Here is a 27907-nt window from a genome sequence, read left to right on the forward strand (position 1 = left end):
GAGGTTTTTCGAAGAAGTCTCACAAAGCTTTCATGCACCAATGTATGCCACATTCGGCCACATCTCTTGGCACAGCCATGATCTGCAAGTTTGGAGGGTCAGCCTTCCACCGCCTGTTGGTATTGGACGATGGCGCAAACGGTGAGCTAAAACGGCAATCTCGAGCCAATCTTGTGGGTGGGCTCAAGCACGAACGCATGGAAGCCGCTGTCTCAGGGTCTACGGGCCTTGCGCCGAGACACTCCCGAACCCAGCAACATCCTGCAGCTCGCACGGAATGCGGATGCTTTAGTTATCAGACGGCCAGCCTCATTTAAAATCACGGTTTTCCCCTTTCGAGTCCTTTCTTCGTTTTTTGTCGCCCAGGACTTGGCAGTTTGGAAGTGTGAGAAAGGTTGTGGTACGTACCTCAAAGCGAGCCAAGGGAGCGGGTGCGCTGTCTGCGCCCCAACCTTTTTCGTGCCGAAGGTCGGGTGTCTCGCGATTTCGGTTGGCGTTCCCATTGGACCACAGAATCCATCAGTCCTGCTGCCAAGCGTTTTTATCTTTCCCGATGCGACACGGCGATCTTTGCTCCACGGCCAGTGAAGAACGAGGGGGAGACAAAGAATTCGAGGGTAAGCATCCGAGGAGAAATCGGCTGCGAAACATTTGTGATTCCCGAGTGACGGGAATCGGGAAACTTGTGTCATATTCCTTATATGCCGCTCCTTTATGCGTAAGCTTTGTCAGTTTTAAGTTCATATAACGGAGTGTGAGCTGGTCGTTTCGGCGATAAGGTGGCTCTCCTGCTCCCCACAAACACCAGGTGGAATAATCAGAAACTCGTTGATTGGCTTCACAAACAGAACTTCACAGGATCCTTGGAGTGAAATCAATCAGACCCCGAGCCCCACTGCTCTCGGGAACTTTCGACTTCTTGAACCGGATATTATTGGGCGCGGGAAAGAGGGAACCCGGTGTAGATTTCATATGCAGCCTCCGTGGCCGAAAAACACCATTGAGCTACCTATTATAGCAGCCATCTTTCATCGCCTTATCGGCATTTCGTTGGAGCAAGTGTTAATGTATCAAATCAAAACCAATCCCAAAATACTGCGCCTCCACTGTTACCTTCTCTGACACCGAATCCGTTACCACCAGGGGTAATGCCCAGGGGTTGCTGTCATCTCCTGACTCGGCCATATATGTCAGCCGACGGATATCAGCGACCTTCCCAGTCAATGGCTTCCCCTCTATAAATCGGGATCATCCTCATGATCCTCCTCATAACGTACCAGAGCACCAGTCCCCCACAATTTGTCCAGCGCGTCCCTCGCCAGGTTGATGGGAAGAGCGATGGACAAGGCATTCCAAAGCCATTGTCCGCGTTCATTCAGTTGGACCTGGTCTAAGACCACCACCGAGTTGTTGGCCGAGGCTGGGTCATGGCTTACCACCATCACGACATGTTGGATGACTGCGAAGGCGTAGAGGGTGGGGGGTTGGGGAACGTGGCTGGTTCCCTTTTTTTTTCGCAACAAACTGCGCCATTCCTGACCCAAGCTCCTCAGCCTCTTTTCGAGATCCCGAGAGACAGCGCGGGTGAATCGCAAGGCACGCCGTTGGTCGGTTTCGTCGGAATCCAGATCGTACCTCATGTCCTCCTCCGAATCATCGTCGCCCCGAAATTCAGGGGGATATGCCCGGACTAACATGTTGAGCTGTGACTTGCGCTGGTCCACGCCGAGATCCCTCATGGCCCATTTGATGTAGCCCCGGACACCCTTCACGACAGCGCCAGCGATCTTTTCCTCAGAACCTAACTCTTCGAAGTCCGTAACTATCTGGGAGAGGTAGAATAGAGACTCCACAGCCTTTGTGGCTGTAACGGCGTTAGGAACAAGAAACGGCAAGTGATTTGTTAGACTTGGAGATATACTTACCTGCCATTTCGTTGCCGTGGGCGTGGATTGCAACCCGCTTCCTACTATAATTTGGCGCAAAAACGTCGTCAAGGTGCGGCTGCGTGACCCCCCACATCTTGAAGCTCATTCTCCACCACGACGGCATCATGGGATGAAGGCCACGCATATATATCAGTTTGTGTAGCTTCTTTTGGTCCTCATTCCATTCGTTGCTTCCATCAATGCGTGACACGGCCGTGTTGTAATCGGCTGCGGTATGGCCAAGGGGCCCATAGCCTTCCCAGTCGCTGCTATTGCTGTCGCCGCCGTCTGATCGGTCTTCTAGGTCACCGTAGTCCATCCCCGCACCAGAGAAGCCCACATCGCTGTCCTCTGTGAAGGACTTTTGTCGTGATGTAATAGCCACCTTGCGAGCCCAGGCTAGGTTTGGGGGCGGGAAGTCTCGTGTGACCACGATGGTGTCATTCTCAATTGAGGGTCGACATGGACTGTCGTCTTCGTCCATTTCGGAGCTTTCCATTTCCTCGTCTTCCGCCTCAGAATCATCCGCTTCGGAGCCCCCCACCTCGGAGTATCCCATCTCATCGTCGTCCATCTCGGAGTCGCCAATTTCAAAGCTGTTTGTTTGATCATCCTCCATCTCGGGGCTGTGTGCCTTAACCTTTGTGCTTCCTGAACGAAAGCTTGACATCGTCAAGGAACCTAAAGCGGTGATTGTATCCAGCACTCGCTCGCGAGCCGGGGATGGTGTTGTGAAATCCATCGTCATGAAATATTGCAGAAGACAGGCCGTAATAAGAAGAGAGGTGTTGCTGGTATGGGCCGATTCAAACAGTTGACTTTGTTTGAGCCAGAGGGCGATGAGGCGGGGGTTGTGAATGTGTGTGTAAGAAGAAAACACGCCACAAAGTGTGAATGAAAGAAGATCAGTTGCACTTGCCGTTTCCGTATTCTTCGGGAATCCCAGCCAGCGCTGGAGCCAGGGACAGTACAAGTTAAGCGGCACCTTCCTTGAAATAAAGAAAGATTTGGGTACCAACCTATTATGGTGGGTTGCCAGTGCTGTTTCCGGCAGCCACGATAGCAATGAAACCACGAGGCTTAGCGAGAGACAAAAACCCGACGAATAACAATGGGACAGCGGAGAAAGGCACTTCATTTTCAAGGCTTGACACTCGCTGCCCAGCAGAGGGCAAGAAGGGAGGCTGGCGTGGCATCTCGCCCGTACCTGCATCGCTGTCACCGCTGTCACGCTTCTGGCCTTGCAGCAGCCCAACCAAGTCCATCCAGAGAAGCCTTGGGCAGTTTGCGGAGCCATCAATGCCAGATGGAGGGGCCAGGCGAACTGTTTGAAGGGCGTGCAATATGGACTTGTCACCTACCAATAAGTTTCTCAGGGGTAAGGCTTACTACAATTCCTCAAATAACACTGTGTGGGCAGGTAGACAGAAAATCTTAGTCTTCATACTCGGTGCAATCCGGATGCAGGTGTTCATCAGCAGTTTGCTCTCCTTCAAAACTAAGTTGTGGGGCCATGGAAATCCAGGGCTGCAGCATCATGAACAGCTAGGCCATTGCAGCTGTTGGGCCGTGCGCTGGAGACGCGCTCAAGATCCCTGTAGTGAATGACCGACACAAAGTCGCATCGGGCAACTTTTTTGCGTTCTTGCACGAACTTCACCCCAACACCGTGACGCGCATCTCGCAATCTGAATATCTTGACGATTGCCACCACCAACGACGCCCAACATGGCGACGGACTTTAGTCGGTTGACAGTCGTTGAACTGCGCCAGGAGCTGAAGCGGCGCAATCTTTCACAGGCTGGAAAGAAAGCTGATTTAGTCGACCGCTTGACGACATTCGAGAGCGAACAAGCAGCCTCCGAACCCGAGGACCATCCTATGGAAGAAGCCCACGAGGCGCCCCTAGAGCAAGCTGGGTCGGAAGCCCAGAATGGCCAGACCGCAGACATTTCTCAATCCGGCCAAGATGCAGTCTCCGCTGTTGACGAGGCGCCGCAAATTCCGACTATCAGCGACCAACAGCCCGAGGACGCGCCAACCGCGGTTGGCGGGGCTTCCTCTGCAGAGCAACCTTTACATCTACCACCCCAAGACCCGCGCTCCGATGCTGTCACTTCCACGACCACCCCCGCTGAAGCGCCCTCGACAACCGAGATGGTTACCGACGCTGTGAGCCGCAAGCGCCGGTCACGGAGCCCACCGCCCGAGAACGAGGCTTCAAGGAAACGACTACGACCCGATGATGAGCAAACTGGAGTAGGCGGTGCGACTGCTAGCCAGGGATTGCATCAGAAAACTCCAGATCAAGACGTTTTCAAGACCCGCCCGGAACCGACCTTACAAACGGCCCCGGATAATGAGCTGGCTTCTGAACAGGCGCCGCATCACGGCCGAGTAGATGAGCCCGCCCCGGCTGAAGAACACGATTGGAGACAGAACCGACAGCAATCTTACGAGGAGCGGCCAGGTGGCGGCGTCGACGAGCCAATGGCAGACTACGACAGAGACGTTGCGCCAGCCCAGCATCCTGCCACGCCTGCCCTTTACATTAAGAATTTTATGAGGCCTTTGAAGGAGCCGGTCCTGCAAGACTACTTGATCGACCTCGCTGCGCTACCCGGCACCGCGCCCGACCCGGATTGCCTTGTCCATTTTTACCTCGACCAGATTCGCACCCACGCGTTTGTCAGTTTCTCCAGCACCTCAGCCGCATCCCGGGTCCGGACAGCTTTGCACGGCATCGTGTGGCCCAACGAGCGTAACAGAAAGGAGCTCTGGGTGGATTTCATTCCCGAGGACAAGGCTGTGGAGTGGAGTGAGCGCGAGCAATCCGCAGAGGGGCGAGCCTCATCAGGTCGCTGGGAGGTCCGCTACGAGCCGGACGAGGACGGTACCATCACCGCCAGCCTCGTCAACGCAGAGATGGAGCCGGTCCGCCGCAACTCTACGAGACAACCTCTCCCCCCGCCGGCAGTCCCTACTGGGCCGTCCCGCAGCTACCCCGGCGTCGAAGGGGCGCCTTTGGGCCCGCGTGGCCGGGGCACAAACCACTACCGACAGGCGCAGGCATTGCCCGCAGCCTCTCTAGCCGCTGCCAATGAGCGCGAGCGCAACGAAGACTATGGCCGAGGCGGTCGAAGCGGTCGAGACGTTCGCGATGGCCGCGACTATAGCACCACCCGCGCCAATCCTCCTCTTCAGTACAAGCCAGCCTCCGAAGAGATCGCCGAGCGCCGTCTCGGCCACCTGAAGGCGCACATCACCCGCGACCGCCGCCGCGACCTAGGCCGCCCGGACGAGATCAACCGATACACCTTTGAGGACGGTGATATCTTTGTCGACCGCGGCAAGGAAGCTTTCATTGGCATCCGCCCGCCACACCGCGAGCGCGAGCGTCGCCGGATGGGCATTGGCCCTGGACGCGGCGGTAACCGTGGCCCTCCCCGCCGTCGCACACCTTCTCCGCGCCGTGGACCCCGCGACGATGGTGGTTTCCGCGGTGGTGGTGGTGGCGGCGGCGGTGGTCGTCGGGATGATTTTGGCCGTTCATACCGAGACCGAGACGATGACCGCCTTGGCCGCTTCCGTGACGAGCCTCCTCGTTCACGCTTTGATGGCCAGCCTCTCCCTACTTTCTCTGGTGGCGGTGGCAGCCGTGGCGGTAGATGGGGTGGTGGTGGTGGGGGTCGCCGGGACCGCTGGTGACCGCCTTTTCAAGCGGCTCGTCGTCTCTGACGGTGTCTTAAGCCACTGGGCTAGTTATCTGCCCTGAGTGCAAAAACATCCACATCGACACGAGCAATACCAGCTCTCACCCGAACGTAACCGAAAAACAAAACCCAAAAATTTAGTACAAACTAATTGTTACCCATGTCTTGCCCTCGATCGGAGGATGGAACGAGGCTTCTCGAGAGAGAAAAAAAGGAGGCGAGGCCCGATAAATAGATGCGGGGTAAAGGGGGGAGTTGGCCGAACGATGCGAACCCCGCCTTCTTGAGAGCTTTGGCTCTGGTGAGGAAGAAGATCCGGTTTATAATGCCGCGTTGCTCTCGTTCTCTTTCTAGGTCCGATCGATCCCGAGATCCTCTTTCCCGGGAACTAGAGTGGGGGGAGTGCCGAACCCCAGAAAGGAGAAGAGAATTTTGTGGGAAAATTCGGGGAGTGGGAGAATGGTACGATAGGGAGAAGAGGATAACATTGGGACCAGTACAACGGCAAGGGGGCTGTCAAGTTCGGCCTTCGCCAGATCGTCGCCGAGGACAGGGCGAGTCTTCGTCCCATCTCTGCGAGGGATAATTTTTGGGAATGACGTTCTTCCCCTCATTCCTCCGCGTCCTGGCCACTACATTTTTTCCTCCGTCGCACCGCTTTCGGTACCCTCGTCACTGCCAGGCGCTTGGCCTTGCGAGCGGGTTTTTACCGACGACTTTGTTGTTGACCTGTAAGTATATCAAAGGAGAGGCGGACATGGCACACCCATCTAGGTCGTCAACCACGACACGCCTCCTCTTTCTCATTGAAGAGTTGGGCTGTGTGGAGGAGGATAGGCGCGGGTAGATTTGGGGGCAAATTTTGTGCATGTCCTCGCCCTTTCTGTACAAAATAGATACCCTGATATTGCCAACCTTGCATGTGCCCTCTGCTGTGTGCGTTGAAGGGTTATTCGTGCCTAGTATGTGCTCATGTTTTGTTGTATTGTGTTGTATTCTGGGAATACTGGAGTTACATAAAGGTTCAGTAGGTTTGATGTGTTGCAAGATAATTAATTCTGAACTGGTAGGAACGGTAAACTGGGAATCGGAGGTTTGTGAGGAAGCAGCCAGTACATGTTCTAACTCCGAGGTGGATAAATACGAAGAGAACGAAGTCATTTACGATTTTAAGGACTAGCTATATTTATTTCAAGAACAAGTCCGCAGTACTCAGCTTACCACTCCAAGAGCAAGATGCCTCAGGATCATATAGACAGTTCAAAAGGAGAAAATAAAACCAGAGCCTATCCGCAGTTCACCCATACACCGAAAACCAAACCCAAAGCCAATGCAAACCCCGCCAACAATACCACCATTCCCTAGACAACAGCTTACGGCGCGTTCGAAGCAAGAGGCGAGGGTTCAACGCCAACACGCTCCTTGCTAAGGATGTCAATCATGAGCTGAGACGGCCGGTTGTCGCGGTAGACCTTGGAGTTGCCCTTGTACAACTGGACGTTCTCGAGGTACTTGTCGAACAGGTAGGAGCTGTCCATAGGCCCGCCCTTCGCCTCCGGGTGGAACTGGGTGGAAAAGATGGGGCGAGTCTTGTGCAGCATGCCCTCGTTGCTCCCGTCGTTGAGGTTGACAAAGTACTCCTTGAACTCGCTGGGCAGGGTGCTTGCGTCAACAGCATAACCGTGGTTCTGGCTGGTGATGTGGCATTGACCAGTGGTCAAGTCGAGGGCTGGGATGTTGTGGGCGCGGTTGCCGTACTTGAGCTTGATGGTCTGGGCGCCAACGGCGAGGGCAAGGAGCTGGTGGCCGAGGCAGATGCCCATGATGGGAACTGACGAAGTCTCCATGAGGCGGCCGAGGTTGTAGACGGTCTCTTGGCAGTGAGTCGGGTCACCCGGTCCGTTGGAGATAAAGACACCGTCAAAGTTGTCGGCGACCTTGTGGATCGGGTAGTTGTAAGGGAAGACGGTGACCGAGGCGCCGCGGCTGACCAGGCTGCGCAGGATGTTCTCCTTGACACCGCAGTCCAGTAGAGCGACGTGGAAGGTGGCGTTCGGGTTCGCGACCACGAAGGGGGCCTTGGTACTGACACGCTTAACCAAGTTGATCGCACCGGGGTCAATGAAGCCCTCATCCTCGTCGGCATCGTACTCGTCACCAATCGAGATCCTGGCCAGCGATGAACCCTCCTCACGCAAGTGGGTGACAATGGCCCGGGTATCGACGCCGGAGATGACGGGGACGCCCTCGCGGGCGCACCACTCGCTCAGGCTCTCGACGGCGGTCCAGTGGCTGTACTTCTCGGCCACATCGGCCACGACGACACCGGCGCACTGGATGTGGGGGGACTCAAAGTATTTGAGGAGGTTGTACTCGTCGCGCTCATTCGAAGGCACACCGTAGTTGCCAATGAGCGGCTGGGTGAAAACCAGGATCTGGCCGCGGTAGGAGGGATCCGTCATGGACTCGGGGTATCCCACGAGGGAAGTGGTGAAGACAGCTTCACCGGAGATGTTCGAGTTGGCGCCAAAAGCGGTACCATGGAACACGGGGCCGTCCTAAAGCGAAGCTAATCAGTCACAAATTCAAGGCATAGCCAGGTTGGCCGTGACCAAAGGATAAGCCAAACGACATACCCTGATAGTCAGGGTGGCATCAACACCGGACGCCGCAGCGGTAGCCCTTCGGTTAGTGGTGGGCATAGCGCGGCCCTTGCTGCCGTCAACGGCCAACCTGCTCGCCAGGCGGGTTTGGCCGGCAAGGCGGAGGGGCGCCCTGCGGGCAGCATGGCCTAAGGCGCTCGGAAGGCGGGCGGGAAGCGAGGTGAACATCCTGATAGGCGGAGTTGGGGGGACGTAAAGAAAGAAGTTCGGGCTCTATTGTTTGACAAGGGGTGCTATTAAGCGGACAGGGCTCGCCAGAGATGGTCTAAAATTCTTGTCAGTCTCGAGGTATGTTTGAAGCGGTGAGTCAAGGCCCAAGTGGAGGAGGAGATTGGGCGAACCTGAGAGGTAGTCCTAAAAGCGCCAACACATTAGCACCTATCCACACCACGTAGATGAGAGTTGTGGGAGCGCTAGACGGCTCGCAACCCATAGAAAGGAAAAGAAGAACATCCTCCACGCCGGAGCCGAGAAAAGGGGCCGGTTGATGGTGGGGTAACGGAGCACACGACCCTTCGTGGAGCGCCAAAACGTACCTGAGAAGTGAAGATGGAAGAGCGACCTTTCATCAGCGCGGTTTGAGAAAAGGGCCAATTCAGTAGGAAAGGATCATGTGTGGTGATCTGTGTGGTATTGGTGCGGTATGCCGGTTGGTATTCGAGATTTCTTCTCAGTTGAATTCCTCTTGATGCTGGTGTCAAGGAAAAGGAAAAAAGACGAAGGGACCAGAAGAAAAAAAACGCCCGTTCTGTCGTTGACTCCACCGATTTTTGCACCCGGGCCAATTGGCCCCCCTGCTATTGGCTGGGGGCTGTGAGACACAGGGCCGAAAAACGGGAGGCGGAGGGGTCAACTTTTCTCAATCTGGCGGGTCTTTGCTTGCAACGCTGCGGCTTCGGACGGTGATAAGGTACTGGATGGAGTCACACGTACAACATCCCGAAAAGTCGACTTCGTTCGACGCCGAAAGCAAACAATCTCTTTTATTCTTTACCTTTTGGCCTTTCGGTTCAACCCCCCAATTCATCTTGCCAATACGAAACGGGCGTCAGCTCCACTCCAGGATGACTGCTGAAGGCAAAGAAACCCCTGTAGGGCGATCCTCTCGATGTCGGCGCCGCTTTTGTCGACTGCCGTGTCAAACATTGGCCCCTGGTTTATAAATACACACAGCCTAGGAAGTGGCACAAAGACTGAAATGCGCCACTGTTACTCTCTTGGGTTCCTCTAATAGAACATAGTAACAAACCTGACTACCTAAAAGTTAACCATGTTATAATAAAGGCTGTTGAACCTCTTGTGTGACCCGATATGTTGTACAAAAAACACTAGATAGCGCCGAGTTCCTTGAGTTTCGAGATGAGGCCGTCCACATCCTCGACCTTCCCACCGCCTTGTCTCGCGGGTGGTTCTGCGCGGTGTTAGCAACCGAGATGACAATGGAAACATACGGGCGCCACGGCGGGGCTCTTAAAACAACAAAGAAAACAATGCACTCACCCGTAACCTTGAGAACCTTGAGACGCTTGTCCGCCGAGGCGCCAAAGTCCGCCAGCGTCTTCTTCTCCAGCGGCTTCTTCTTCGCCTTCATGATATTCGGCAAGCTCGCATAGCGCGGCTCGTTCAACCGCAGATCCGTCGTGATGACCAGCGGCAGCTTCGCCCGTACAGTCTCCACGCCACCGTCCACCTCGCGCGTAACGCTCACCGCATCGTCCTTCCCAAACTCGACCTTGCTCGCCTGTGTCGCCTGCGGCCACCCCAAGAGACCGGCCAGCATCTGACCCGTCTGGTTGGCGTCGTCGTCGATGCTCTGTTTGCCAAGGATGACCAGGTTGCTCTTCTGCTCCTCGGCGGCCGCCTTCAACAGCTTGGCCACAGTGAGCGGCTCTAGGTCGTCGCCTTCCTTGACCTCCACGTGAATCCCCCGGTCGGCACCCATGGCCATGGCAGTGCGCAAGGTGTCTTGCGCCTTGGCAGGCCCCGCGCTCAGCACGCAAATGTCCTCCACGCCGCCGGGCGCGCGTTTCTTTTCGCGGATCCGCACGCTCTCTTCGACCGAGAGCTCGTCGAAGGGGTTCATGCTGTGCTTGACACCGGCGGTCTCGACGCCTGTCTGTGCTTTGTTGACTCGCGGTTTGACCTATGCATCGGAAGAGAGAGGTTAGCCGGGCGGTCGTAGGGGGGTTTCGAGGTTTGAAAGGGTGCAAGCGGCATCGAGAAAAAGCGAAATCGTGAATTTGGCCGCGGGGTTGATCTCAATGCCTAACCTAAAATCCCGTTTCTTCAAGCTGTGGACTCACCGCATAGTCAATCACCCGCTTGACGGGCACCAATATCCGGAGCGCTGACATGTCGAGATCGTGGCGTGCAATGGTGAGCAGAGGAAGTAAAGAAACAGGAACCGTTCCGCTCCGGTACAAGCAGCCCGCCCACATCAACTGCGGTTCCGGATTGTGGGCATCCCGGCTAGGACCGGTTCCAACCTCGGCCAAGCCAGCCGCAGCGTCATGGCCTTGCGTTACCCCTAACCCTAAGTTTGCTCCACATCCACCCGTCCCTCTAACACGAAAACAATACCATGATGAGCGAGAAGTTAACTTCAAGTAAACCAGAGAAAAAGTGTATGTTCGGTCAAACATACGATCAATGAAAACGCTAGATAGACTCTACGCCTATATGGGTTACCATAACGCCATCTTTTCACCCACCACCCATCCCACCATGTCAATTCACACCTCCCATGTTTCCAACTCTCACACTCCGTTCTCCGTTCTCCGTTCTCCGTTCTCTCCTACCCCTTGATCCAACACTCACCAATCATCCCACTCGTCCTTCTTACTGCCCGCTGCTGCTGGGGCGCCCGCCTGCGCACCCCCACTACCACTCCCACCACCAGCACTGCCCCTTACTCCCCCCTTCCCCATGGCAGCCGTCCCAATCGAACTACCGCTAGTCTTCCGCTGGTCCGCCACCGCCGAGAAATCGTCCCAGAACGCCCGCTTGCTCTCATCAAAGTTGCTGTCCTCGCCGCCCTGCTGAACGGGGCGGTACACACCGGGCCCGTTAGACGGCCCGCCTTCGACAAACCGGTTGAAGCCTTCTTGCGCGGTGCGGGCACCAGCTTGGGCTGAGCGCGCGGCTTGGGCGGCGGCGACACGGGCTTGGGCTGCGAAGTCGGATTCAGAGAGCTAGAGATTGGTGTTAGTGTGAGGATCTAGGAACTTTGGAGGACCGATCATGGGCCGTGGAAAGACATACCTGCTTCGCAGTGGGCTGGATGAAGCCCTCGTTCACCGTCTTAGCTGTCTTGGTCACCGTCGAGGTAAACCACCCGAACCCCTTGCTGAGCGCAGCCACCGGGTCTTTCTGCAGATCATCAAACCCAGGCAACGCTTGGTTATTGTCACGCTGTGGTCGCGGAGCTGAGCTGCCGAACCCGCTGTATTTCCCACCCTGGCTGGGCGGCAAGTCAGCCGAGCGCTGCGCGTTGCGTTCGCCCAGCTTCGCGAAGTAGTCCACATCCACCTTGATCTTGCCTCCACCACCCGCAGCAGCAGCACCCGCGGCGGGACTATCACTCCGACTCCCGCCTAGCGGCGCAGCAGCGGCATTCCCACTCCTCGTCGGCGCCGACGACGGACCGCTCCCACTGGGCGCCGGGCTAGCCGTAGCACCCGCCTTTTCCCCGGGCACATACTCGCGCCCTTCCACCTTCGCGCTCAGCCTCTCCTTCCACTCCTCCCCGACCTCCCCCCCATACCGCTCCGCAATGGTCGCATCATCCCACCCGACCCCACGCATCTTCGTGTCCTCGTGTGCCTCGAAAAACTGCCTCCAGTTCGCGTTACCACCCAAGCGCATGCGCTCAATCTCAGCCGCCTTGAACGCGTCCATGGAGATGGACCGGACAAACGAGATGTGCACGCCCAGGCCGCGGTGGACGCCGGCGCAGGACAGGCAGATAAAGATGCCGAACTTGGGCGAGGCCCATTGCGGGGAGGGGGCACCGCAGTCGCAGCAGAGGTTGTTTTGGGCTTCGGCTTGGATCGTGACAAGCTGGAGAAGGACATAGGAATACAAATGTCAGCTTGGTTTGGCAACAACGGCGGTCCTGATTGACGAGATGGCGAATAGTCTTGGTAGATTTAACCCGCAGAACGCCTGGGGGACAAACAAAAACAATGGAAGTGCACCCACCTTAGATCTCGTCTCGGGATCAACCTCCCACATCGCCTTGGAAGCCATCTTGGGCGACCAGTCGTCAAAACTCGCAGCGCGCGAAATCAAGGGGAGTTTGATTCGGTTGTGATTGTTGAGGACGGTGGTTCACCTCGCTGTCGCGTGGAGGATTTATTTGCTGAGATAGGCGGCAGCCCGGGGCTTTTTTTATTATTTCGGTTCCCGCAATCTTACCCGATCTACCTCGCAGTGTTCCTACGCAGTGCAGTGTAAAAGCACCCTTTGTCGCCCGGTCGGCTGCGCAGCGGAATAGTCGATTGCGTTTGAAATTCGAGGAGCGAGCCGATCGCGACAGGACAAGTGGTTCTGGACTTGGTTGGGCGGGGCCAGCAATACGCCGCCGCCATGCCTCGAGACCCCTGCAGGAACCACTGCGGCGTTCTGGCCACCGTTCATCAACCAGCCCGATACAGGAACAAATCGCTCTTCAATGGTCGGTCTCTGACGATTACACTGCATACCAGTCGGAGACGAAGTACATATTCGTACGGGCATGAGGCAACATACACATTGAACAGGGCCGGCATTGAAATAAAATGGGTTGTAGCAGCGCACCATACTAGTTAGCCATCAGCTATCATTGTTGAGATGCGAAACAACTTTTCCTGCCCCCCCAACCCCTCGACTCCGGCGAAAACTAGTGTACACGCCAGAAGGTGAGAAACGAAAGAAAAGGGCATGTCCTCCGTCTCCATGTAGAAAGAACGTAAAAAAGTAGGTCATGAGGATATTAGCGGATATTGTTCTGCAGAGAGCCGCAAGATAATGGATAGTCTGTCCCCCCTTAACTCTACCCGCCATGACCCCCCTTTTGAGAAGCCCGCGCAAAATTCCAGGACGCCAGGAGAAGTATCCCGCCGCTTAATCTCGCCTTCGTGAAATATCCCGTCTAGCCATTGGCAAAAAATAAAGGAAAAATATCATCCACCCATTTCCGGTCGTTAAAAGAAATGCACGCGCCCAAAAGTAATACAGACGAACGGGAAGTTGCCGAATAGAAATAGCGCGTGCATTCGCATCTCCATTGATGTACGTAGCCTGCTCGTCAAGAGTGAAGCGTCGCAATCTAGGCCACAACATCGGTAGGGGCAGCGGTCTCAGCCTGCTCAAGGCCAGCGGCCTCCTCCACCTCGGCACCCTTGATGTCATCATCAGTCTTGTCAGGGCTGTCAATGGCAACCTTGACTGCGATCTCGCGACCCTCGATCTCCTTGCCGTTCATCTCAGCCACGGCCTGCTGCTGCAGCTCCTCCGAGGCCAAGGTGACGAAGCCAAAACCACGGCCCTTGCGAGCCTCACCGCGAGCCTGAAGCTTCTTGATCATAAAGCGGGGAATGGGGCGCAGGGCAATCTTGGCGGACAGGGGCTGGTAAGCCTCGAATAGCTCCTTGAGCTAGAAGTGTGTTAGTGACATGTGGGCAGGGTCAATGGGAAGCGATTGCAGCCATAGATGTATAGACTTAACGAACCTTCTCCTCGGTCAGGTCATACGGGAGGTTAGCAACCATGACCTTGGTCTTGGAGGGGATACCATCGACCGGGGGGCCTCGCTCCCGGCGCTCACGGGGACGGCCTTGGCCCTTGCCGGCCTTGCCATCTCTGTCACCAGCGGCCTCGTTGGTGACGTCCTTCAGGGCCTCATGCTCGACCGTGGTGTCCGCACCCTCAGCAGGGGCAACACCGTCCTCGTCCTTCTTCTCATCCTACGCTTGCATTAGTCACGCCTGCAAATCCAAAGCTACCAAGTATTAACTTACACCGCTGCCACGGCCGCCGCGAGCACGTCCACCACGGCCACGGCCAGACCGGCCACGACCACGAGTAGACTGGCGGCGGCGGGTGCCTTCAGCACCGCCCTCGGCGTTAGCGCCCTCAGCCTTGTCGTTCGACTCGGGCTTGCGAGCGAGCTGAACGGAGACCTTGCGCTCCAGAATCTCCTTGCCCGAAAGCTCAGCGATAGCACGCTCGGACTCGCTGGGGGTCGACAGGTCGACAAAGGCATAACCAACCGGGCGGTCGGTGCGAGGGTTTTTCGGGATGGAAACAGATTCGCTACAGAGGAAAATTGGTTAACAACGAGGTGACGATCGAGATGGCACTATGCTAGAGGATGGGTGTATTTTCAAAGGATGGCCGGTAACCCGAATTTTAGGGCGGCCCACCCAGGGAGTATTGTATAATGATTGACCAAATGTGGAATGAGGCGACGATGGGAGGAAACTGGGGTTGCCAAAAGAACCCCCGGCCAAGGGGCGGTGAGGGCATCGCAACGGGTTGCCCGCCGCTCGCCAGCGACAAACAGGGTAAGAGGGGAAAGGGACCGGAAACTTACACAAGGTAGCCCTTGAAGAATTCTTTCAACTCCCCCTCGGTTGTCGGGTAAGCCAGGTTTCCGATGTACAGGCGGCGACCTTCGGCAGCGCTGGCAAGGACAGCGTCATTGTTAGCCGACTTGTCGTCGGCGGCCTTGCCAGAAACAGAGGTATTGGCCAGAGCGTTGGTAACGTCATTGACGGCAGCGGAGGCAGCGTCAGCAACCTTCTCGACGGTGGTAGTCATTTTGAGTGATGAAGGTGGTGATGTCCGAATGGAGAAGCTTGGGATGGAGTCGGTCCACAAGTTTAGTGTCGGGTGACGTGAGGCGGGTTAACTCGTCGTGTAGGATGGATGAAGGCGCCAAGTTGATGCGAGGTGCCGACGTGAACAGACGAGCGGTGATTGAACTCTGGAGGCTGAGGGGGAGTTAGAAGGGTAGCTACGTGCCCTAGAAAAAAATTGGCGGGGGTTTGGTTGAAGGTTGAGGGAACTTCTGATCGATCCTCGATGGTTTGACGTGGAGAGGAAGAAGGGGAAAAGAGCTGAGGCGGCGCGGGCCAGAAACAAATATTTTTGCCAGGCCTGCGAATTAAGCGAGAGGGAAGGAGTGGCGGCCGACCAGGGTACGTACCTCCCTTGGTCTGATTCTCGCCGTGGTCAGGTGGGGCAGGGGCAGTGCAAGGGGGGTTCAATGCTCTTGAATGTGCTTTCCCATGCGGTGTGTCTGTGTATGCTGCATCCAGTATCGAAACTTTCGATTTGACGTCTCACTTACCTCAGAGAAGTCCGTGCGAATCCTCTAAAACGCGGGGATTGACAGGTTTGTGTGGTGCGAGAGGGTGGATAACGGATAACTTCCGGCGGTTAGCTGGACCCAAGTGCTGAGGGTTTTGGGAAGAATGTTGCGCAAAGTCGGGATTACTCTGCGGGAAACGTAGAGTTGATATTTGTGGGTGGTTGGGGGTTCACGAGATGTAGCTTGTTCTCGACTTAGTTCTGAGGTGGCATGAGAAGAGTTTGTGGGAAACGGGAAAGTGTGAGCTCACAAGTTCCAGGACATGGAGACGGGTGTTTTATAGTCTCCCCTTCCTAGATTGGGATTGATACCAGGCAACAAGGCAAGGACTAAAATATGGCGTGGTTGCAGGAAAGAATAGGTAGGTCCTCTACTATAAAAAGGAAGGAACGAATGCCCTGTGAGGTTTTATACCCAGCCTAAGGTTCTTCTCGGGCAACTACAACACGATGACAGATTCATTTCAATCCGGAATCGTTGAGGTTGTTTGACCATCATCCCCCAGCTTCAATGAGCGACCGGACGTCGAACACGGTGTGGATCTTGTAATTAATCGTAATTACGTGGGTTTGTAATAAATGGTCGTCATGAGGATAACTCCCTACTCCTCCATGAGAGAAGCCTCGTTCATATCATCATGTAGCGCCGTTGATATGTTTTTGACGTACCGGTGCAACATCGATTGATACGTTGAAGGCCAACAACCCCCGGCTTGGGATGGAGCTTCGGCCCGCTGCTCACCCCGCAGCAAAGCGAAACGGATGGGAGCTTAACGTCCTCTGCGAGCAAGAGTGAACGTTTCCGCCAAGTGTTAATATTTTTATCAACCTGAAAGAAGAAAACGAAACCACAAATGGATTTGTTTCCCGTCTTGCGCAGTCATCTAGACCCAAAGTGTGATGTTTGCCTATCGGAACAGATCCTTGCAGGGTTGCTGATGTGGCAACTAGATTGGCGGGGTACTAGGCACTTTCCAAGTGGTTCCATGAGAGTCTTGTCTTGCTCAACGCTCGGGGAACTCGGCGGGCCGGGCGAGCTTAGCTTGCCTGGAAAGCCCGGCTGGTTCTGTGACGTCTCTAGCCGTGACGGGACAGTATCCAGTAAACAGAATTATAGCTTCGGCGTCTCCAAGCAAGAAGCCACCTATGATATTCTTCCCTGAGCTCAAGCCCGGCAGCCTTCGGTGCCAACAACGAATTGCAGCACGCAATTCCCACGAAACAGGCAAGTGTGTGTACTAGATCACAGTATCTCAAGGCAACTAGGTAGTTGACATTCATAGAGAATGCCTCAGTATCCCACCCCGGTGAAGTCCAGGCGAACTTCGGTCATCCGGTATCTCATCTCGAGCCCGCATTACCGATAGAACATGTGACAAGCGGGTAACATTTGCGTCATGCAGTTTGGAGAATGCCCGCCAACTTGCCCCTTCCCTTTCCCAGGCGCGGTTGGGTAGACTTATACGCCCAGATTAAAGATATGGCTTCTTCAGTGGTTTACAATATCCGAGCGCCGAGTCGGCCGACGATTCAGAGCTGGTGGTGATCTCCGTGACTAAGAATGAAAGCCGGTTTCGGGCCTGATGCACCCCACATTAAACCTTAAAGGCGCTGCCGCTTTATTGAGACGACATCCCTCCATCTTTGAAATTGAACAAGAGGAAAACATACACCGGTTGGCATTGCTTTGAATCACGCTTACGAAATAGAAATCTAATCAACTTGACGTATTTTCCAGTATTTTCTATTACGGTACATTTATTTGCCTCTGGTTTGTGGCTGGAAGGCAAGTTTAAATTTTGCTCATATGCATCGCATCACCTTTGAGGATCCCAGTCGGTTCTTGCCACAAGTAGCTTACTACGTGCAAATCGAATTAGTTGACTACAGTGTGCCATACTACACTTCATAAACGCCCAAGCCGATTATCTTACGACGGTCTGAGCGAGGAAGAACGGGAAGGCCGGATGCACCCCTGCGTCGCCATAAAACATCAATAGAGATGGGCAATACTGACGGCATTGGGCGCATAACGCAGCCCGTGGAGATTCCGGGGAGAAGCATGATCGTCTTGTATGGAAGTGAAACTGGGACTGCTGAGGATATCGCCGGTGAGCTGGGCAAGTCAGCCGAGCGGCTGCACTTTCGGACAACCGTCGATGAGATGGATAGCTTCAAGCTGGTTGGTCTTTTTCTCTGTTTTGAGCCATCATTGCCAAACTATTGGATACAATCTCACAAAGACACTCTACAGGCGGATGTCCTTCGTTCCTCACTGGTGGTGTTTGTCACCTCCACCACTGGACAAGGCGACATGCCCAAAAACACACTCAAATTCTGGAAAAATCTGAGGCGTGAAAAGCTCAACAATACCAACTGCCTCAAGTCAATGCGGTTCACCATGTTTGGATTAGGTGATAGCTCATATCTAAAGTATACGCGTCCCTTACGAGATTACCCACACGAGCCTCTGCTCTGTGGCATGGCGCTTTGCGTCCCTCCTTATCTACACACCCGACTAACAAATGCACGCCTGTAGGTTTAATTGGGCTGCAAGAAAGCTGCGGGCTAGGCTCTTACAACTCGGCGCAACAGAGTTTTTTCGGCCGGGGGAAGGAGATGAACGACATGACAATGGGTAGGCGTTCCCTAGCATGGGCCTTTCGATGTACCCCGTCTTTCACGCCGGATCGAGCCCAATGCACCTGCCTAACCTCGCAGTGCCGCTCGCATTTTGTGGCTTGTGCCACTGGTGTCGTTTCTTTTAGGTCAGGAATGCAAGAAAATACTAATTGGTCTTTAGGATTGACAGTATTTATCTTCCGTGGTACGAGGAGTTCAAGAAAACGCTCCTCGCCGACCACCCACTCCCGGACTCAATCCTTCCCATTCCGGACGGCGCACAACTTCCTCCTAGATACCCAGTTGGGCTGGTATCGAAAATGGGTGCCAACGAGGGGCCCGATGGCAAGGCGAACGGCGTGAAGATCACAGAAGAGCGCATGTTCCTGGGTTCCAGATCCAAGAATGCCGCGTGCTCGCATATCGACAACCCCCAGACCAGCGAAGACCAGAGACACGAATCCTTGCTGCGCCTTAAAAGCACGTTCCCTACTCATTCAGCTCGGCGCGATGTGGTTTATGAACGCGAAAACCCGCGAGCCTACGATGGGTTGGACAAGGATAATCAACTCAAAGATCACCCCGAAAAGTATTTACTCAATAAACAGCCAGAGCGGCGGGTTGAATTTCCGCCAAAAGACCTGCTCTACATCCCCGATACGAAACCGGCCATTCTGAGGAGCAACACTCGAGTTACCCCCGCCGACCATTGGCAAGATGTGCGACATCTCACTTTCGAGGTCTCCCTGAACGAAGCATCTTATAGCGACCTCTGCCGCTACATCGGCCATTTAACCCTCGTTATCTGGCCCAAGAATTTCCCAGAAGACGTCGATGAGTTGATCCACAGCATGGGCTGGGAAGCCGAAGCAGATGCTCCCCTCAATGCCCCCGCGGTCCCGCGAAACGTTTACACGAACGGACCGATCACCACCCTTCGCCACCTTCTTACCCATAGCCTCGACATCACGGCGGTCCCGAAACGTAGTTTTATTCGGGAACTTGTACATTACACCGAGGACGAGAGAGAACAGGAGCGACTGCAGGAACTTGTGGAACCGGGAAACGAGCAAGAGTACTACGACTATACGTGTCGGCCGCGGCGTACCATTCTTGAGCTGCTTCAGGATTTCAAGGGTGTCAAGATCCCATACCAACGCGTCCTCAGCCTGTTCCCCGCCATCCGCGGCCGTGAGTTCAGTGTCTGCAACGGCGGAGCTTCTCTCAACGACGTGGCGGTGGAATGGCATATCAAAATCGAAATCCTGGTGGCGCTGGTCGAGTACAAGACCATCATCCGCAAACCGCGCCAGGGTCTCTGCTCTCGCTACCTCAAGCACCTCCCTGTTGAGACCCCCCTTGCCGTGTGCCTGAAGCCCGCGACCGGGACAAACCTGACCTTGAATAACGACCAGGCCAAACGACCCCTGATCGCAGTCGCTACCGGCACCGGCGTCGCCCCAGTCCGCGCCGTTCTCCAAGAGCGCGAGGATTACCGTCACACGGGCGACACCATCCTCTTTTTTGGCTGCCGCAATAAAGCGGCCGATTACCACTTCGAACGAGAATGGCTAGAGTACCCCAACCTCAGGGTCTACCCGGCCTTCTCGCGCGATAGAATCGAGCCTGAGGCGGACTCGACCACGTCCCAAATCGTACCCGACCCCAAGACCGAACCGACCTCGCTAACGATGGGCCTGCTGTCCTCCACCCAGTACGATAGCAACAAGAACTATGTCCAGCACTTGATCCGCCATCACGCGGAGGAGGTCGGGTTTTTGCTGGAGAGGCGGCCGTTCATCATGATCTGCGGCAACGCTGGGCGCATGCCTATCTCAGTCCGGAATGCCTTCCTGGATGTGCTAATTTCTAGCGGGATCTGTAAGAACCAGGCCGAAGCGGAGATCTGGTTTGGGAACTCGAAGAATGTTACCGTGTGGCAGGAAACCTGGTGAAATGGGTCTTGGTTCGAAATCAGAACTTAGCCTACGGGCTTTCAGAACGCATGGCCGCATGGGCAGGCTTGCGGAGAGGAGAGAGGAACGGGTTCTGGGACAAGGAGGGTAGCAAAGAAGGTTTCGGCCTTTCGTTATGGACAGACTTGGCACAGCACGGGCTATGCATAGCATGCATGGATGGGTGGATCAATTGCTATTAGATGCTCGATATGTATTGTACCTGTATGTACCTTAGATAGGTACTCGGTATGCCTGCTTTTACAAAGTGCGTCTCGTGAAAATGATAATGGGTGACTAAACCGTCAAAAATTCCAATAACAAATACCAAACCAACTCCCCGGTATAGGATATGAGGGGGAAGTAATAAGTTTCAAGTCCATTCGATTCTCCTGCCCTTCCCCTATCCCGCTTATTGCTTCAGGTATCGAGATCGGGGTAATACTAACACCCACAACCAGTGCAAACATAGATACATACATATAAATCCATAGGTACACACAACAAAAGCCCCCCCAAAAATACACAAGAAAACAAAAGGTCGGTAAGCGGTTGTCGACGAATACCCAACCATACATCCATCCTGATTCGGCATCTGCTTCGTCTCCACGCCCCACCCTCGGAGATGGCCATCACCGCAAGAATTAAACAACCGTATGTAAGCTCTCAGGTCATCCCAAGACCTAGGCAAGGTAAAAAGGCACCCCTTCCCCAAAAAAAGAAAATAGGGAAAAGAAAGAGCACAAAACGTGCTACTTTTTGCTTGATCCACACACAACGAAAACCACACCTGAAAACAAGTAGAGCGGAAGAACTTGGGGTGTGTGCAAAACTCCCATGCGCCGACCAACCAACCAACCAACCCACCAGCCCCCAGCCCCGAACCTTTCTTTCCTTTCCGCCAGAGAACACCATCCTCCACCGATCCATCCACCAAACTCTGCACCAAAAAAACAGGGAATCAACCAGCTAGAGAGTACACCTCACCCCCAGCCCCAACAAATAGAGTCGAATAAACGTTTTCAAAAAAAACTCAGATGGACGCGTGTAAAGAATCGTCCAATCCGAAATACCGCCGGTAGGTAAGCCGTCTGTCCAGATATAGAGACGGGGGGTATCACTATACCAATGCCCCGAGCAGCATCGCTACCCCAACACCCCACCCAACACCCATCAACCACGGCCTGATCGCACCGACCCCATCCTCTTCCCCATCACCCCCATCCGCTCCATTCCCACCTTCTCCCTGTCCTAGTCCATTCCCATTCTCATCCACACCATAACTCCCTTTCCCCGTAGCATGTGCGCCAGGACCACCACCGGCCCCAACACCCGGTGTAATCACCGTCGTCATACCAAACGGATAATTCAAACTCAGCGAGCCGACAACCACACCATCGGGCGCCACAGTGACCGTTTCCCCGCCCACAGCGGTCGTCGTGGTGCCTGTGCCGGGTCCGATGGTGTAGGACACGCCGTTTATGACGACGACCGAGGCACCGACTTTGGTGACGGTGGCGCCGCCGACGAGCGCGTATTGCGTGTCCTGCGGGCCCGAGGCGTGGGAGCCGCCGATGATGATGGAGCCGTGTTGGGCGGTCACGCCACCTGGGCCGAGGGTCAGGACGTCGTCGTCGATGGTGACGACTGTGATGCCGTCGGAGTCGGAGTCGGTGCCGGTGTGTGGCACGAAGGCCTCGGGCGCGGCGTAGGTGAGTGTAGTGCCGTGGATGACGAGGACGGATGAGCCGATGGCAGTGATGAGATCGCCGCCTGCGACAACGACCTCGGTCGGTGAGGGTAGTGTTGGTAGGGGGAGCGTCTGGGATGCTCCTGCGATGGTGTTGGGGCCGATGGTGAAGGTCTGGCCTGAGACGACGGCTGTGGTCGGAGTGGGGCCGAGGGTGAAGGAGGAGCCGCCGATAATGGCGACGGAAGAAGAGACGACGACGGGCACGCCGGCGATGTTGGTGCTGGTGGGGGATGGTAGGTAGACACCGCCTGTGGCCGATGGCCGGTCGATGGTGGCACCGCCGCCGACTACACGTGTCGGGTTGATGGTGAAGGTTTCGCCGGCAATGATGACGACCTGCGTTGGTTGTGCCGGGTTGTCACGGATGGTGTGGCCGTTGATGACGACGCCGGTCGGCTGCACGGCCACGGTGATGGGCGTCGGTGTCGGTCGTTGGGCCGACTCGGTGATGCCCTGTGGCCCGCCTGGTGGGCGGTAGCCCGGCCGCGATGTAGGCGTGCCGTTGCCATTGCTGTTCCCATTTCCGTTCCCATTCCCGCTACCGCCGCTGCTGTGGCCGCCGCTGTGATCACCATTGCTGGCCCCTGTGGGCGTGGCATGATCATCGCGCGTCTCGGGCCCCTGGCTTACGCCATAGTCCGGCCGACTCAGGGTGGAGTAAACGACGGCCGGGTTCTTGTCCGTTGTCAGAAACACCACCTGTGGCGTGGCGCTGGTTTGGATGCCAAACCCGTAGCTCTCCGTCCTCGTCGTCAGGTCACATGTCAGGTACTGCGTGCCCTCGCCGGTCGATGCGCACACTGAGATGGTGAACTTGGGCGGCTCGACCGGCACGATACAGGTCGCCGGCGACGATTCATCGGGTACCGAGATTGGCGGGTACGGCTGCGTGTAGTCGTCCGGGTTCCCGTACCAGGTCACAGTTGTCGTGTGCACAACGGACCAGCTCGTCGGCGCTGGCGTGACCTCCGACGGGTGGCAGTACCGCAGCGTCTGGGAGGGTAGATTGGTAAATGTCTGGTTACCAGAACGTATCGACGTCGCAAAAGTCGTATCGCCGTTGTTCGTTGTCGGCTGGCCGTACCCCAGATCAACCGTCTCGGTTGTCGCCTGGGTGATGCTGGCCGAACTGCCCTTCGTTGGCGCTCTGCTGGGTCCTCCCCGAGGGGGGCCACCACGCGGCGGTGTCGCTGTGGCCGCATCGGGCGTCGTCACGTCGGCCGCTGATGTCGAGGAGCTTAAATCTGGAGCCGACGGCGGGGTGAATGGCTCCAAGGTCGACGTCAAAGTCTCGCCCACGCTGATATGCTCGGTGCCTGCACTTCCCGTGCTCCCTGCATTCTCCGTCCCTTCACTCTCTGGCTTCCCTACTCGCGTTGGTGGCGCCTTGGTGCTATCGGTAGACGAAACTGGCGGCGGTGATGATGATGTTGATGACGCTGCGAGGTTCACTAGACTTGTCTCGTCCAGGTCGCTCGCGCTGGCGGGTTTCACATCTGGTATTGGCGGTTCCTCCGTTCTTCCCCCTACGATACTCCCCACCGACTCTTCCGAGGACGTAGCGCGGCGCGCTACCGTGGCGGGTGGTTGCGACACTGGAACCACCTCTGGTTGTTGACGCGATATCGCCCCATTGGCCCCGCCATTGCGCCCGAGTTGGCCTGTTATGAGTTAGCTTTCAATGTCTTGCCCATCCCCGTTCTTGTTCCTCATTCTCTCTCATTCAACCTGCCCAATGGATAATAGATGCATCAAACCAAGAGACGGAAAAGTAAAAGAAATAAGGGCGCTCACCTCCGAGAGCGTTGTCGAAACCGAAACCGGAGAGCGCTGCGATCGAGAGCAGCACTTTTCTCCCCCCAACCATCGTGCTCGAGTCCGTGCGAACTCTCTTCTTTGTTGTTGCTGTTGCTGTTGCTGCCGCTGCCGCTGCTGCTTATCCTCCTGCTGCTGGTGCGTGCGATTCGCTGATGCGGCCGAAAAAAGGTCCTGATGCGGGCCTGTTCCTCCTCGCTCAAGCATTGGGTACTATCAGGGGCCCAGAGGTCCTGTCGTCGTCGTCTTCCCGCCTTAATGTGTTCTAGTGTTTCCTCCTGTTGTCCCCTTTTACCAGAGCTTCCTCACCATTGCCGTTTGCCCCAGGACTGCATCACGGGACTGCATGTACAAGGGATGCAGGACAGAAGGGTAGGCGGGGGGAAACGTAATTGAGGGAACCCTCGGAAACGAGAGAAAAAACGCTCCCTCCAGTTTGTCTTGGGCAGGGTGGCCTGGCAAGGATGTCGGGAATTGAACGGGGGGATCCCGCTGAAGATCCGTCCAAGATCCGAGACAACAGAACAGGCAGCGAACAGCACGAGAGTGAGAACGGAAAGTGAGTGAGAGTGAGAGAGGGAAAGCCACCGCGCATCAGAATAATAGTATGCAGTCGCCCAAGCGCCAACTTAATTTCCTGTGCGAAGAGAAGTCTCTTCGCGTCCTGTTTCTCTGTCCCGCTGTCGGTCGGGCTAGAACCGTCTTTTTACGCTGGGGTAGCCAACAAGATTACAGGGCAATTTGTGCGCTGTGTTAAGGCTAATAGTGCCTATTTCCCTCTCGAGCCTGTGGGCGGGACAATGAATTGACGAGCATGTACGGAGTACATAATACACTGTGCCCGTCCTCCGTAGTATGGAGCAACTCCACGCTGAGGGCCACGAGGAAAGTGTCCAGTTTCTCGAGACGGGGGAGGTGTGGCAGCACCGGCAGGGGGCGGAATCCGGGGACAAACGACGAAAGAGCCGTCCAAGCCGTCCCTCGCAGAGTGCCGGCCAGCGCGTGTCTTTTGGTGGGGCCAAGATAACCGGTGGGAATCGAGCAAGGGATCTGGATGAGGATCTGTCATGCGCAGGGATACCCCCCGGCTCAGGCCAAGCCTCCCCGAGGGGATGGGACTTGCGCGAAATCGGGCGAGAGGAGACACCAGACAATCGCGATTCCTTGCCTGCGCCGCGCACGTCGTCTCGGGCGGAATGCCACGCCAGCTCCCGACGGCGTCTGTTGATCGTTGCAAGGAAAAAAAGACACCAGGCGGCGAGCACGTAGGTTTCGCATTTTCGAGGGTTCGACTTGGGGAAAATAAAAATAAAAAAACAAGACAACACGAGGTCCTCCTCATCGGTGCGGGCGGATCGACGTGCATGTCAACCACGAAAACTAGCGCAAGGGGCAGCGCGCCTCGGTCGCCAACACACTCAATGTTAACGTTAAGTTAGTGTAGTGCAGTCAACGTTAACGTTATCGCAACTCCCAGCTTCCGGTTCAGTGTAACGGAAGACTGATCGAACACCGCTGGGCGAGCCACCACAAAGGAGTCAAGTCTTCCGCCCACCTGTATCTTGGCCACCGGCCCGTCCCCTGGGTTGACAAGTCGTGATTTTTGGAACGGAACTGTTGGTTCATTGTTTTTCGTTCGAGATTCAAATCGTGGGCTGGACGGGTATTTCCTCTTTGTCATGCGCCACAGCCGTCGAATTTGGCCCTTCACCCATTCTGCCGCAGAGATTGCCAGGCCGCGGGTCGAAAAGACTCAGTTGGATGTTGTGTTGTTCCAGTGAGTCCTCTGTCAACCCTCTTGTAGCCCCCGAGATGATGGAATGTCTTCGGTTCAATGCCAACTTCAACGCGGGATTCTCATGGTTTACACTCTCCTTTCCGTTGGACGCCACCACCGATCGCCCCTGTGGCCGTGCCGGGAACCAAAACGCCAGGTGTCGGGGTGTCATGGGCCCCTCGGCAATTGGCAATTGGGCCCCTTGCGGCTTGAACGGAAAGGAGCTGTTGGCTTGGTTCCTCGAAGCAGCCGACAGGTGAAAATCGAACCGACAACCTGTGGTATCAGAACCCTGACTGGCTCGCAATCAGCCGCTGACTGACTGTAACCCTAACCCTGCCCCGCTCCCACAGGGGATATTGGCTAATATCCACATATGCGCTCACCTGGCAATGTGGTTATTCCGTAATATCCACATCTACCGCTGATCGGGCGGTTCCTGGCCCTCTGATTGGTCAATTTGAGCTACCGCGATGGTGTTCTATATCATCGATGCCCTCTGGATGCGCTGTATTGCCTGTATCTTCCAACCCTGTATCCTATGTAGGCTGTAAGATGGCCCGCCGAACCCTCCGTAAACTATAGCCGGCACCGGTGGCGACCGCGGCACCGGCGGCGGCGCGAGCGACCCGGCCGTCTATTACAGTACGTACTGGGCCTTTGGAACCGGAAGAACTGGGCCCCGGCGACGTGGTTGCGGTCACGGCGCCCGTGCGCTGCGCTGCGTGGAACCGGAACATTACCAACGACGCCGAGCTAGAAGACAACCTCTACCGTATATATACTACTATCTACGCCGAGCGGCCGATGACTACCAAGCGGGCGTACGCGCCAAAGCAGGCGGAGTTCTGGAGCTTCTGCCAGGGCCGCGGTTTCTAAGATGGAGAGACCGTTATAGAGAGTAAGCTGCTTCTGTTCCTTGAAAAGGAAGTTGTATACCGCCTGCTCTGAGGTCTAAGCCGGAAGCTAGCGCCCGGTATGCCGGCTACCGAGGCCCGGTTATACTGGCGGTCTATCCGGGTATATATTACGGTGATTATAGATCTATGGTAACAGTAATAGACTCTCGGTATAAACAACCACCTGTTGCCCTGGGAGACTATAGCCTGGGAGTATATATAGACCCTGTAACGGCAATATATGGCCTAGAGCCGGTCTATCTATACCGATAAGGGCCAAGATATACTTCTCGATGGCTATTCAGAGCCAGAGCTCTAGAGGATTACTAAGAAAATGTAGGGCCAGACCGCTAAGACCCCAGCGAATACTGAGCAGTGCCTCTGAATGTTAACGGACCTCCTCCTTAGCTACTATATACTGGCCTGGGGTAACGACTGTAGGGCAGCTGAGCTCTTAGACCTTTTTACATTCGAATTCCCCGGTAAAGGGCCGACCTAGTATATACCTCTGATCTTTACTACCTACGCCGGGAAGATAAACCAATATAGCCGGCTCAAGATAGCCAGAGTACTTCGGAGCTGAGACCCCAGGATTTACCTTCTCGGTATACTTGCCTTCTACCTCCTCTTCCAGTAGGACCTCTCGCCAGAGCCGTTCCCAGACTTCGGGAGCCCCCGGCGTTGGTATAGCACCCGCCTAATTAAGGCAGCTGGTGCCGATCCATCTACCGGGATCTCCTACAACACTCAATGGAGCTAGGTTAGCTGGGCTTTCAGCTATACCGGTATAGTCTCTATAAAGAAGACCTACACCGGGCAGAGCTCTGGGACAAAGACCGCCGAGTTACAGGGTATAAGTGAGGCATAAATCCAGCGTACCGGGCAATAGAATCCAGACTAGATAGTTGGGTATTATCTTAATATACTACCCTATAAGTTTATATAGAGTATTGCCAGCCACCTAGCGTAGATAGGGTGTTTCAACCTACCCCAGGCCATGCTGCTGCCGCCGGCGCTCCTCTCGATGATCTGGCTGGAGCTAGACCAATAGGCCGATAGTACCTAGAAGCTGAAAGACCTGGCTGGTATAGATGCTATAAACCTCCTTATCTATCTTTATAAGGTAGTCCTCCAGGACTTAGCATTCCTAATCGACCGGTACCCTAAAAGCCTAGTATAGAACCACCCGGTCTTCTAGCATCCTGAATATCAGCCCTTTATATACTGGATATTCACCCAGGCTAATAGCAACGAGGAGCCAGACCGGCTTACGCTACTTATATAGGTACTCCCATAGTTCACGGAGCATCTATTAATAGCAGAGGCACAGTATATAGTATAGCTTATAGAGGTAATAGCCACTCTAACTACCGAGATAGCCAGGCTAGAAGCCCGGCTTACAAGCAGTTATACTAACCACCTCCGGCAA

At 55.4% G+C, this 27907-nt stretch overlaps 7 protein-coding genes across 7 annotated transcripts; 2 read left to right on the plus strand and 5 right to left on the minus strand.

The window, feature by feature from the left end:
- Positions 1 to 1235: 1235 nt before the first annotated feature.
- C8A04DRAFT_14374 (uncharacterized protein) lies at positions 1236 to 2670 on the minus strand (the record flags this gene model as incomplete). Its single annotated transcript, XM_062778063.1, has 3 exons — positions 1236 to 1864; positions 1926 to 2472; positions 2569 to 2670. 3 exons carry the CDS (start codon positions 2668 to 2670, stop codon positions 1236 to 1238), a joined length of 1278 nt encoding a protein of 425 aa, XP_062634456.1.
- Positions 2671 to 3656: 986 nt separating this feature from the next.
- Positions 3657 to 5636, plus strand: C8A04DRAFT_14384 (uncharacterized protein; the record flags this gene model as incomplete). Its single annotated transcript, XM_062778069.1, has 1 exon — positions 3657 to 5636. The coding sequence occupies one exon, from the start codon at positions 3657 to 3659 to the stop codon at positions 5634 to 5636; it is 1980 nt and encodes a 659-aa protein (XP_062634457.1).
- A 1378-nt stretch (positions 5637 to 7014) lies between these two features.
- On the minus strand, positions 7015 to 8472 carry C8A04DRAFT_39414 (class I glutamine amidotransferase-like protein; the record flags this gene model as incomplete). The annotated part of the gene is made up of 2 exons (XM_062784581.1): positions 7015 to 8199; positions 8278 to 8472. The coding sequence occupies 2 exons, from the start codon at positions 8470 to 8472 to the stop codon at positions 7015 to 7017; spliced, it is 1380 nt and encodes a 459-aa protein (XP_062634458.1).
- A 1160-nt stretch (positions 8473 to 9632) lies between these two features.
- Positions 9633 to 12552, minus strand: C8A04DRAFT_39415 (electron transfer flavoprotein subunit beta; the record flags this gene model as incomplete). Its single annotated transcript, XM_062784582.1, has 6 exons — positions 9633 to 9715; positions 9805 to 10447; positions 10608 to 10716; positions 11122 to 11495; positions 11566 to 12363; positions 12505 to 12552. 6 exons carry the CDS (start codon positions 12550 to 12552, stop codon positions 9633 to 9635), a joined length of 2055 nt encoding a protein of 684 aa, XP_062634459.1.
- A 1060-nt stretch (positions 12553 to 13612) lies between these two features.
- On the minus strand, positions 13613 to 15105 carry C8A04DRAFT_39416 (uncharacterized protein; the record flags this gene model as incomplete). Its single annotated transcript, XM_062784583.1, has 4 exons — positions 13613 to 13939; positions 14016 to 14249; positions 14304 to 14598; positions 14879 to 15105. The coding sequence occupies 4 exons, from the start codon at positions 15103 to 15105 to the stop codon at positions 13613 to 13615; spliced, it is 1083 nt and encodes a 360-aa protein (XP_062634460.1).
- Positions 15106 to 17659: 2554 nt separating this feature from the next.
- On the plus strand, positions 17660 to 20234 carry C8A04DRAFT_14398 (uncharacterized protein; the record flags this gene model as incomplete). Its single annotated transcript, XM_062778076.1, has 4 exons — positions 17660 to 17839; positions 17912 to 18090; positions 18197 to 18295; positions 18461 to 20234. The coding sequence occupies 4 exons, from the start codon at positions 17660 to 17662 to the stop codon at positions 20232 to 20234; spliced, it is 2232 nt and encodes a 743-aa protein (XP_062634461.1).
- Positions 20235 to 21354: 1120 nt separating this feature from the next.
- C8A04DRAFT_14377 (uncharacterized protein) lies at positions 21355 to 23854 on the minus strand (the record flags this gene model as incomplete). Its single annotated transcript, XM_062778066.1, has 4 exons — positions 21355 to 21461; positions 21513 to 22451; positions 22530 to 23648; positions 23782 to 23854. The coding sequence occupies 4 exons, from the start codon at positions 23852 to 23854 to the stop codon at positions 21355 to 21357; spliced, it is 2238 nt and encodes a 745-aa protein (XP_062634462.1).
- Positions 23855 to 27907: the final 4053 nt, after the last annotated feature.

Source organism: Dichotomopilus funicola (assembly GCF_033296635.1).
Source record: "Dichotomopilus funicola strain CBS 141.50 unplaced genomic scaffold C8A04scaffold_65, whole genome shotgun sequence".
NCBI lineage: Eukaryota > Fungi > Ascomycota > Sordariomycetes > Sordariales > Chaetomiaceae > Dichotomopilus > Dichotomopilus funicola.